The sequence below is a fragment of the Sebastes umbrosus genome, chromosome 17 (assembly GCF_015220745.1).
Source record: "Sebastes umbrosus isolate fSebUmb1 chromosome 17, fSebUmb1.pri, whole genome shotgun sequence".
NCBI lineage: Eukaryota > Metazoa > Chordata > Actinopteri > Perciformes > Sebastidae > Sebastes > Sebastes umbrosus.
The window spans coordinates 20,583,990-20,596,483 of NC_051285.1; the positions used below are offsets into that span (position 1 = coordinate 20,583,990).

At 39.4% G+C, this 12,494-nt stretch overlaps 1 protein-coding gene across 1 annotated transcript in view; it reads right to left on the minus strand.

The window, feature by feature from the left end:
• Positions 1-2,005: 2,005 nt before the first annotated feature.
• Positions 2,006-12,494, minus strand: part of ksr1a (kinase suppressor of ras 1a) — a 39,435-nt gene continuing 28,946 nt past the window's right edge. The window contains 12 exon segments of the mRNA XM_037748633.1: positions 2,006-3,685; positions 5,757-5,890; positions 6,220-6,355; positions 6,474-6,605; positions 7,031-7,164; positions 9,226-9,322; positions 9,426-9,522; positions 9,525-9,621; positions 9,705-9,983; positions 11,026-11,095; positions 11,201-11,249; positions 11,611-11,652. Coding sequence (XP_037604561.1) covers positions 3,679-3,685; positions 5,757-5,890; positions 6,220-6,355; positions 6,474-6,605; positions 7,031-7,164; positions 9,226-9,322; positions 9,426-9,522; positions 9,525-9,621; positions 9,705-9,983; positions 11,026-11,095; positions 11,201-11,249; positions 11,611-11,652 — 1,274 coding nt within the window. The 3' untranslated portion in view covers positions 2,006-3,678.

Here is a 12,494-nt window from a genome sequence, read left to right on the forward strand (position 1 = left end):
GTTCTGCTATAGATTACAGCTATGTGGATCAATAAAATATCCAAGCCAGATTTGGGAAATGTAGATGCAAGTTACTTAACCGTAGTACTGCTGGTATATCAGTTTTGAACCAGTTTTGCAGAGATGTCCAACCTAAATGCACTCTGAATCACTTTTTTTCTCCATTAATTTTGGAGCAGCTTCAGAAATTTTAGCTGACGAACTCACAAGTCCAAGTGGTTTCCAGATTTAGGGGACAGTAGCTAATTTTCACGTAAGCTGATTCGGCTGTTCTTGGTTAAAGAATGATTACTCTTTCACACCTGAACATTGCATAATACACAAAGAATACAAGGCCACAAAAAAGACCAAACTTGATGTAAAAGTGCACAGCTGTAATAAAAAAAACAAAAAAACAGCCAAGTTCAGAACACAAAGACTGAAGATGACTATTACTTTCTGTTGGGTCTTTATGCCACCTAGAGGCAAACTGGGAAACTGCTGCAAGCTTATTCCTAACCTTCTACTCAAATCAGCCTCAAGGTTCATTATGGACCTTGGAAAGAGAGGTTTGAGAAAACTTTTGACTGTCTGCAGGGGCTAAACTTCTCACGCAGGACCATTAGGAACCTGAAACTGACACGGTGTGCTCCTCTAAACCTGGCATGTGCTCTTCTTCCTACACATTCCAGAGTGGAAGATAAGAACCTGCCTGTTTTCACTCATCTACCCGCAACACTAATGATATTTCTAACTTGCCCCATTGATTGGTTTGTAGAATTATTGTTGTAAATAAATATATGATTTTAATCCACTTATTCATGTGCCTCCCATCTTTGTCCCAGTCTAACAACTCGGACCGACTTATAATCAATATTCTTTTTTTTCATGGATGAAGCCAAATCAGCTCAACTAAATCACAAATTGATTAAATTTGCACATTTTATGACATTCTATGACATTTTCTCTTTTCTAAAACTGAAATCTCAGTATACAAGCTTCTCATTTCTTTCATTTTTTGGCTTTTTTTCACCTTTATTTGACAGATGATTTGAAGGGGGGCATGATGCAACACAGGTCCCAAGGCTGAAATTTAACCTGTGACTTTGCGGTTATGTGGAATGCACTGTAATCACTTGGCTACCACAGTGCACATAGTTATAGTTAAAGAAAAACTAGCAAGAGTACGCTAGATTTAAAAAAAAAAAAAAGAAAAAAGGGTGGAGCTATGTACAATCCAACTCTGATTAAGACATTTTTATGCAACCAAAAGGTTATAAATAATTTTCATGAACTGAAAACATACTGTGAAAGGGTTAAAGTTCTATGACGAAAACACAGACAACATCCAGACCGGACAACGCCGTGGTAGCAACCCGTCAATCAAAGTAGTCACGCCTTAAAGCATACCCTGCTTTATGGTCTATTTGACTCTAAATGGGACCATAATTTACTAAATGAACATCATGCTGTATTGAAGAAGACTTGAAACCATAAACTAATGTTTACAATGTTTACTGAGGTAATAAATCAAGTGAGAAGTAGGGTCATTTCTCATAGACTTCTATACAATCAGACTTCTTTTTGCAACCAGAGGAGTCGCCCCCTGCTGGCTATTAGAAAGAATGCATTGGCTTCACTTTTCAGACCCGGAGGTAGCCCACTGGTCAGTATTCAGTTGTCAAGCTAGCAGCTTGTGGAAGACAGTGAGTGCATGGGCTGAATGAAATGTTTGCAACAGCCACAGATACTGGATTTTTTTTTTTTTTTATCAGAGCATTTGATTTGTTGATTGCTGTCGGGATGTAGTGAGAATTTCAACAAATATAACAAAATATGTTTTTGAAGAAAATTGCAAACCCTGGCTGTAAATCCAAAGACTGGAACTGGAATGAATCTCTTATTTGGAAGTGAGACTAGAAAACCAACTTATTCCAAGGATACATCAGTTATAGTGTAGCCTCACACTGCCAGGAAGCCAATAACTGCATTGCAACAGTAAAATAACCGTGTCCGCACTCTATTGTTACATGACTAGCCTCATTTTATTGTCTTTTCATGGATGAAAACAGAAACTGCGTGTACAGAATGGTAGTCACATGCAATACAAAAATATGAATTTTTACAATAACATAAAAAAACACATATTGGCCCATTCTAAAAAAATTGTACAGCCTTTATACAGGATTTTATACATGAAAAAAATATAAATATATATACACATCTGTAATAGCCATAGCAGTACCTATTCAAAAAATGTCGTGATGTATTTTACATAGAAAATGTTTGTACAAATACTAGAAGAATCATGTTCATTTGCTGTACATTAAATAATGTATGTACATTACATACCATTGGATTTTTGCAACACGACACGTCTTTCACGAAAACCAACCTATTCCAACACGGTACGCTCACCTCAGTCACACACACACAATCACACACACAACACATAAATACACGCACGCCAACTGAAGCCAGCAATCACAAACGGTATACACAAGCACGCACAAGAGGTAATGTTTTAGGAAGATATAGGACACTTTTTGCGCCAGGTTCCTGATTTATATTCTTTTTTTTTGCGCAGAGAATGAAAACTTCTTTCTAAATAACTCATACTCTTATAAGGTGCACTTTACACTTCAATGGATGGACGTTATTATTATTAAAAAAAGTCTTTTTTTTTTTATCATAAATAGCCAGCATTATTCTATTCCCGTGTGGATTGTGAACGATGAAGGGAATATTACAGCCTGTGTTCAGTTTCATTTCAGCTGTCGTTTAGCATATCCATCAGTGCCCTGTGTTCAAATGCATCCAATAAAAACAGTGAATTTACCAGGTTATACTCCAGAAAGACAACATACAAAGTGAGCATATCACACTGTCCAAGCCTCTGAGACCCTCCTGAAGAAAGAAAAAAAACAAAACACTGCAAATATGACTATTCAAAACTAAACAACAACAACAAAAAAAAGAGTTCATGATTATTTTTTTTTTCGACAAAGTGCATATTGTGTCTATAGACATGGGCTGGTGACCGTCTCAGCACATGCCATCACATTAAAAACAGAGAGAGAGAGAGAGAGAGAGAGAGAGAGAGGAGCAGAGAGGCAGTTGGTTTGAGAACAGCCTGCAAAAACGTGTGTAAACCCCCTCAGGGAAAAAACACAGAGAAATGAAGAAGTGGTCCATTTTGGTAGTAGGGTCCATTTCATGTCCAGCTTTGTGTTTCAGAGAGAAAAAAGAGCCATGTGGCCAGGGGGGCCGCCCGGCGAGAACAACCACATCACAGCAGCACAGAGAAAAGGTGAGGACGGGGCAGCCATCAGCAGGCACAGACCACAGCACACCACCAGTCAGTCTCAGCACAGACACCACAAGCCAGTTATTCACAAGCCTCAGAGTCCCACTACATCACAGGACAAAAACGAAAAAAAAGGAAGGCAAACGAAAGGAGTGGAAAGGACGACAGCTGTGTCCTCTCTTCGCTAACACATCGCCCCACCGACCCTCTCTTCCCGACAACAAAAACACAAACGCTTAGACATGGAAGAGCAGACTGTGGGTTAGTGGAAGCAGTGTCTGTTTCAGGCAGAGGCAATGCTTTTGATCAATCCTGTAAGAGTTAAGGATACAGGAGCATGCAAGGCAGACCCAAGGCTTTTGTTTTGCATTGCTTATGTTTCAGAGCGACTGCTACAACCTAGATTAGAAGAGAGAGAAAAGAGAGGAAAGAGCAAAAACACAAACGTTAGACGGTTAGTGAAAGTGGAACAGTGAAGAAAAGCTGCAAGATATCACATCCACGTAGATTAGTTAAAGGATGTAAAAACAGTGTGAGTTCAATCAGCACATTGCTTTTAAGATTCACTTCATCACTTTATGACCAAGCGGAGCTCTTTAAGTCATTTCACGCTCGCATCTCTCGCATCAACCAGCAAAACAAAAGTGGCATTTATCTATATGGGAATAAAAAATGAAGCCCTTCAACTGCTGGTTTTACATAAAAAATAAAATGGTTGCTTGTAGACTTGGAGCAAACACGATAGAGGATTGTGAAAATCATGAATAAGAAGCGGAAAACAAGTAGGCAACATGGCGTGAAAGCGAAGTAGCGATGAAGTCATGGAAATGAATGCGTAGATGGCGTGTGGCAGCAGGAAGTGAAGCTGGTCAGGCTGAAAAGAGGATGAAATCACATACGCTGTATATGGAGATGACAACATATGAGGAACAAGTTCAAAATGATTTCCCCCCCCCCAGATTTTCTGGTCATGACTTTTAGGTCCAAGTACAATTACCCCCTCACGGTTGTATGCCTCCGCAACCCAGTCAAGTTGCAGTTTACATCCATGTCGGTTCAAAATGTCATCATTTCATCCTATTAAACATTTGTGTTAAAGGTCCCATATCACGCTCATTTTCAGGTTCATTCTTGTATTTTTTGTTTCTACTAGAACATGTTTACATGCTTTAATATCAAAAAACACATAATTTTTCTCATACTGTCTGTCTGAATATACTTGTATTCACCCTCTGTCGTAAACGCTCCGTTTTAGCACATTTCAACGGAACTGTAACGGAACTGAGTGGCAACAATTTGGGTTCATGTTTACTTCCTGTCAGCTGATATAATTCCCATTCACTGAAACCGGAAATAAACTGGGACGCATTTAGAATGTTTACGTTTAAAACGTAAAAAATGGTATATATAAATTATAGATTTGTGACATCACAAATGGACAGAAATCCTGACGGCTTGTTACAAAAAGCACAGTTTCTGAATGTTTGTTTTTCTCTGTGGATTGAGCGTTTCGATACTTTCACAGTATTCATATAGCACCTAAACCTGCTTTATAATACACAAGCCATGAAAATCTCACTTTTTACAATATGGGACCTTTAAATTATCATAATTAGCATATGAATTACCCCCAAGTTGCGAAACTGTCGTGAGACGGTTAAGGTTAGGCATCGATCTCGAATGGTTAAGGTCAGGATAGGTCGTCAACCAGCAAGTTTCGCGAGAGTTTTTGCACATTTTTGTAACTTGGGGTTACCTTCTAGACCTGACCTAAATTAAGTAGCTAAGCTAAGTGACAGTGAGGACAAAGAAATGATTTAACTGAAAATGCTGTTTCTCGCAAAACTACAGTTGTTTCACACACGCATGAGGACAGAAATTAATAGAAATAAAATGTCTAACTTTATATCTGTGTGGATTTGTCTTATACGTCTTTACAGCCTCTTTAAAGAAACTGGAAATTGCCATGACAACGAATGATCCAACCACACTGTGCGACAGTCTGCGATGCTTCTCGTGACAAATGTATGACATGTATGAGACGGAGACAGTGACAATTACAATTCACATTTACATATATATAAACCACGAAGTTCACATTTCATTAGAGGGCAAGCAACAACAGAGCGTAGAAGAGCTATGTCGTGGTTCAGTGACAGACTGTATTTGGTTCGCGTGCGATGATGAACAGAAATTATGAAATACTTCAAACCTATTTCACTTCTTTCAAAATATATCTCACAAATATCCATCTCATTTATAAATAAGACCATGTAACCCCCATTGCTAACTCCTGAAGGCTGCAGGCTCATATTGTTTGTAGAGTTTGGAGTCAATGACTCAAAGGATCATCACTGATAAGCCACTGTACCACAAGGAACCAGAAGATACACAATAAGACCTAAAGGATCTTTTTTTTGTTTTCACACGTCCAGTGTCTTCACATCGTCCTTCATTTCTGGATACCTACTCTGCGGACTTCCAGAAGTGTCCCGGGTGGGAGAGCCTGCGGTTCAGTTTGGGCAGCTTCTCCAGCATGTCGGCCAGCTGGGTGAAGGTGGGCCTCTCTCTCAGGTCGTACGCCCAGCAGGCCGAGAGGATCTCCTGAGACGACAAGGACGACTATGAATGATGATCCATCTAAAAAATTTCACAGCATCTTCATATCTAGTATTAGGGACGCACTGAGGAAAAAATAGAAAATCTGAGATTTCGAGAATATGACTTTATTCTCATTAAATTAAGACTTTTTTCTTGTAATATTATGACTTTAATCTCGAAATCTCAGATTTTTTTTCCCCCTCAATGTGGCCCTAATAGTCCATCGTACTGCCTCACTAGAGCGTGGTTGATTATTTGCCACTCTTATACAAGCAGGACAAACATGCACTTTTCTGAATGACTGACACACTTGTGCTCGTGTTTCAACTCACAGTGACCTCCTTGCCGAGGCTGATCTCCGCCAACACCTTCTTTATGCCCTCTCCGCTCCCCACCTGCCAGATGGTAGCTTCTACATGCTGGTTGGTGATTGGCCAGTCCCTAGCTTGAAGCTCATACCAAATAGTGCTTAAAGGGGGGAAAGAACAAGTATGATTACTCTTAGTAAAGTAAGCTCTTTTCAGTCAGAAACAGGTTTGACAAAGCTGTATTAGGTCTCCTAAGTCAACTAAGATGCAGAACTTACCCAAAGGCGTACACATCTGCTGAGGTGGAAAAAGGAAGGCGGTCCTCGTTGTTACCTGGGCTCATCCTGCGCACAATCTCTGGCGCGAGATAACAAATCCAGCCGTGTGGAAGTTTTAGTTTGTTCTCACGCCTGGAAAAAAAAAAAAAGGTACACATTTGTTTGTAAAAAATCAAATGGAGTGGAAGATCTGAGAGGAAAGATGCATTAACTAGAGTGGGAAATGCATTAACTAAATGCAGTCCATCTCCAACTCCTGTGTGCAAAAGCTATTCATGAAGCCATACACAAAGGGAGAACGAAATTAGCACGCCGTGTGTTCAAAAGGTACTTCAAAAAAAACAAGAGTGTGCTGGACAGTATTTGGATTTTGCAATCAGGAGACTTCAGTCTGAAAAAAAGAAAAGAAATACTGGCTGACAAGGGAAATGGCCGCAGGACTGGAGGACCGCAGCAGTTATTACAAATCACCGGACCTCCCCAGGTAATAGCAGTGTGGTGTGAAGAGCACTTAGGCCGAGGTTGTGTTTTAAGGCCTCTCGAGTGGCGTTTCTTACCTCCCCTCCTGAACAACTCCAGAGATCCCAAACAGCCCGAAGTCTGTGATTATGACTTTATTGGTGTCGTGAAAAACGTTCTTTGATTTCAAGTCTTTGTGGACGATGCCTTTAGCGTGTAGATAGCCCATTCCCTGCGTCAGGAGACAAAGTGACAGTTATTATATACTACTTGATTCTTTATTGTGGCATTGGCTTTTCAGGCACATAACGAATTGAACTGACCTGGTAACATGCAGTTGGGACATTATTTATATACAAAAAGGCAAACTGGAACATATTCCAAAATATAGAAATATTTGGTGACACTTCATTTTACAGGTCCACAAATTTCAGGGTAATTAGGTGATGATTAGTAAGTAACCTATTTGAAATTTCTTTGGAATTACTGCCAAGTTACCCCAATATTTACCTCAAAATTTATAAAAAAATTACTTTATTATAAACATTATTTAATAATTATATTCCGCTTTTTCCCAATAGCTGGTCATTTATTTAATACATTACAAGGAAAAGATTACAAAATGAATTAATATGCTTTATTTCCATGTCTGCTGATAAATAGATAATAATTAGCAAATCATTTGTTTGAAATTTCAAACAAATGATTTGCTACCAGGTTATATTTGTGTAGACAATAAGTCACACAATGGTGAGATTTGTGCCTGATCAGAAGTGTCTTCTATTAGTTTTGGTTTTCCACCTCTGATGAAGAGCAGCGCACATCGCTTCTCAAGCCTAAGGGCCATATTTTAAATATTATATGCTATTTTAGCATATAATTATTAAATAATGTTTATAATAAAGTCATTTTCTTTCAATTTTGAGGTACATATTGGGGTAATTTGGCAGTAATTCCAAAGACATTTCAAATAGGTTACCTGCTAATTATCACCTTATTACCGTGACATTTGTGGACCTGTAAAATGAAGTGTTACCAAATATTTAATCAACAATATCAAATGTAATATATTTGGCTTTGTTATCATACATATTTCCTGTTTCTTATGATGAAAATATTTCTTTGCATGTAAGTCAGTTTGTGGACATGAAACATTGCTTCAACACCTTCTAAGGCTACGTTCACATTACAGGGCTTAATGCTCAATTCCAATTTTTTGCCTTTCTGTCTAGACTGTTCACATTGATGTTTGAAAATTGGGGACTGCCGTACGATGGTGCATTGTTCCGAAAATACACACTGGAGTTGTTGGAATCCAGTGACTGCCAGACTCCATTAACATATTGCTCAATTTAAAAGATATGGTTTCCCGTTACACAGATGTTACTCCTAAATCATAACGTAATGAATTAGTATGACTCCTAAAGACAGACTTTTCATTTCGGCTGATATTTAACTTTAACAGCTTTCCTCTGAAGCAAATGAAATAAATTAAAGTACGATGTGTGACGTTGATGATGACCTACGATCGTGAAACACTGCCGTCAGCACGCCACCCACGCAATTTTTATAACATGTGATTTCATCAAATCAGAGTTCTGCTTTGTGAAACATGACGAATTTAACTGAGTAAACTGTGAAAAGTCTGTTTGATAAGTTCATTTTAAATGACTGATGAGGGAAATAAAGTGTCGGAGCAAAACCTCTGTTGACAATATTGTTAAATTTAACTGAGCCGAGCATACCGGTAAACATCTACTCCTTCTAAAAGACAGTTTATGATTTCTTATGACTCATAAACAGACACTAGCTCATTCGGCAGACATGATTTACCATAATTTGGTATTAATTTAAGTTCCTCATAAAGTGAATAAACGTGATGTTTCCCAGATAATGCTTGTTTGCCTTAACGACGCAGTTTACACACTTTTGTAACTGCTCTTTTATTAATCCTGAGTTCTACTGAAACATGCAGAAGAACTCGGTAATAAAAAAAGGGTCTTTTTTGTCAGGTAACAAACATCAGTATCTGCAACTGCGCAGTGAAGTATAACATGGAAAAACACCAATATGACCATTCTCACAGCGGTTGCATGACCAGTGATTGGATATGTATTCGATTTAGCCCAGATCTGATTGGAAAAAAAAACCCAATCAGATTTCTGCGTCACATGAGAGCCAAAACATTGGTTTATGAGCCACATGTGCTTGTAATGTGAACTTAGCCTAAGTGCTAAAATCATTACGAATGTATCAATGAGAGGTTTGAATAGATATAACAGAAAAAAATTACCTTTACAATCTCCTGAGCAATTTGCCTGGTCTTATTAATATCCAAAGTGTTTTTAGTGTCCCTAACAACTGAATACAGAGTCCTCCCTTTACAGAAACTGTGGGGAGAGAGAAGAAACGATTCAATTGAAGATGAAAACATGTCCCAGAGGGGTTCAAATCATTCCAGAGGTGTCCAGTGTTTGATATTTCTGCTCTCACCTGGTGATGATGGCTAGGTGTGGTGGAGCCATGCATGCCCCCATGAAGAGGACCACGTTCTCATGCCTGGTCTGTCTGTAGTTCATCACCTCCTTTTAAAGAGCTTCAGATGGTCCTGATTGTTCCCGTCGATCTCGAGGAGTCGGATTGCTACCTCGCCGTGCCACCGACCCTTGTGCACTTTGCCCCAGCGGCCCTGTGTGAACAGGCAAAACAGCTTTAGCAGAAGTGCATTTTGGAGATATCATATACTATCAACATCTGGGTCAGATTCTTCACCTTTCCTATGAGCTCTCCGAGGTCCAGCTGCTCAAAGGGGATGTCCCACTCCTGCAGGTAGACGCTGGTCTGACTCGGCTTGCGGGAGATTGGGCCCTTCCACTGGTTCCCCCGAGAGCTGGGCAGATCGTCCAGCTCGTCGCACTCGCCGTCCGAGCCCACGTTCATCCTCATGTCCTCCTCGTCGTCCTCATCTTCCCCTTCATTCTCATCTTCTTCCTCATTATCGTCCTCCGCTTCAGGGTCTTCATCTTCAACCTCAATCTCCTCCTCCCCTTCCTGCAAGAGTGTAGGGATGGCTTTGTTAATCTACTGTGCTTACATACTCCAACACAGTGGTAGCGACCTGTCAATCACAAGGTAGCCACGCCCTAAAGCATACCCTGCTTTATGGTCTATTTGACTCTAAATGGGACCATAATTCACTACATGAACATCATGCTGTATTGAAGAAGACTTGAAACTAGCGATTGAGACTATAAACTCATGTTTACAATGTTTACTGAGGTAATAAATCAAGTGAGAAGTAGGATCATTTTCTCATAGACTTCTATATAATCAGACTTCTTCTTCCCCTGCTGGCTATTAGAAAGAATGCAAGATTAAGGCACTTCCTCATTGGATTCATTTTCCAGAACTGGAGGTTGCCGCCTGGTTAATATATTTGGTAAATGTGAGCCAGCATTGACTTAAAAGTGTTGTTTTTCCATTGTCTCCAGCTCCGTGTTGCTGTCTCAAATGTAAAATAGTGATATTTACATAACAGGAAGCCTCTCCTGGTTAAATCAATAACACCACAGCTCCAACATCATCACAGCCAAACAGGTCAAACCTGGTTCCAATAGGCAAATGTCAGAGGAGCTATTGTTTTTGGTTAATGCCAGGCCATTCAATTATTTACAAGAAACTTGCAATCTGGGCATTTTAATGACATATCACTAAGAAATGACCTGAATTATTATTTATAACAGATCTAACAGATCTCTCCAACACAGTTTGAGAGAAGTGAGCTTGACCCATGTCTCTCTGCTTCGACAGCTGATTTTCAAAACTCACTTTGGTGTCATAACAAACATCTATTCAGATGTTCCTCTGTCACCATTTTTCAGCTTTGTCTAAGTTCAACAGATACTACCTGAGTCTTTCTGTCTATCAACTCATCTCATTTCTTCTTTCTTGCTACCTTGGATGGATGACAACATTGGTCCCCAAAAATTGAACAGAACGTGATGCAAAGACACTGTGAACAACCTCATTACACCGACAGGAAACCTGTATTATTTTCCAGACTGCACACACACACAACATGTTGCAACATTACCTCTTCGTCTTCATCTTCATCTTCTACCAGCTCAGCGTGTATGTCATCTGCTGATGGCTCTATCTCACTGCTGTGACACAGAGAATTGACATCAGAGGGGTAAAATCCAAGAAAATTTAAACAATAAAGCTATTGAGTGAATATGTTTTGTTTTTTTTAAATATGAATGTCTTACACATTGTCTTGGAGGACATTGGGGTGCAAATGAACAGGACTGGAGACATCTGTAGAGAAATATAAGATGTTTTGGAAGAAATAACAGGAGCAAAAACATATATCTCTCTTATGTTCCCCCTCTCTTTTTTCCCTTTAGGAAAGCCTCATGGCTGCCCACCTCCACAACATACACAACGTGACTGCTCATGCAATTCCCCACTACCACCAGCAGATGGTGTCAAAAGGCTGTGAAGTGTCAACATGCAATCCTAGTGCTGGCTGGCACACAGTGAAAGATAGCTATGGTTAACTGCTACAACCCTAAAAGCAAACGTGCATGAGACAGAGAGAGAGAGCTATGTGGGAATCTAAGGAACGACGGGAAAATAACAATGCAGTGTGACACTTTGGGACAACTTGTCAACTCACCGGGGAAGATAAACTGCTGTCTATGCTGAAAGTAACAGGCAGCTTTTGCAACAAAAAAAAAGAGAGAGAGGGAAAGACCGACAAGCATGGCAGGGAGAGAGACTGTTGGTTAGAGAAGCTCTGGAGGAACAGATCTTGTAAAAAGCACAGTTGTTAATGTCGTATATGGAAAGAGAAGGGAAGAGAAGAGTGGCTCATACTATTAAATACTGTTAATAAACTGGAAAAGTGATTTAAGGAATCTGTGTAATATGGAGAAATCATGTTAGCATGCACATTGTCAGGATTTGTTTGTGTTTGTCAGGCTATCCATGGCCCTGTTCAGACCTGGTATTAACATGTGTCCTCAGTGATCGGATCACAAGAGGACAGCTCTAAGCAGGGTCTGAAATTAACTTTTTTCACTGCCTGCCACAGGGAGAGACAAGTATTTTTTTTGTCTGCCTCTCATAAATTTTATCTGCCACTTTTGAAATCTCTGTGCTAAATAAAGGAATAACATTGTATATCTGACGTCATTCAATGTTCAATATATTTTACATATAAAACATTATATGCATGGTAAATTACAGTGTTGTAATTACACCGTAGCTTCCGGGTGAGCCCTATTTTTGGGGGTTGGGGGAGGGTACTGTACACAGTACTGTGCTGTACTTTGCTATCGTCATCTATAGTGGTTATTTACATAAAAACACACAATTCAAATGGATTGTGATTATTTAAATATTTGCTTTGATTAAAAAATCTTGGTCAGTTGTTAGAAAGTTAAACAAGTCATAATTTCTTGCCAAAAATTAATTTTTATGAGACTACATTTGAACACATCATGTAATTTACCTTTGCCCAATAGTCATTTTGCTGAGCAGACCATGAACGTCTCGTAA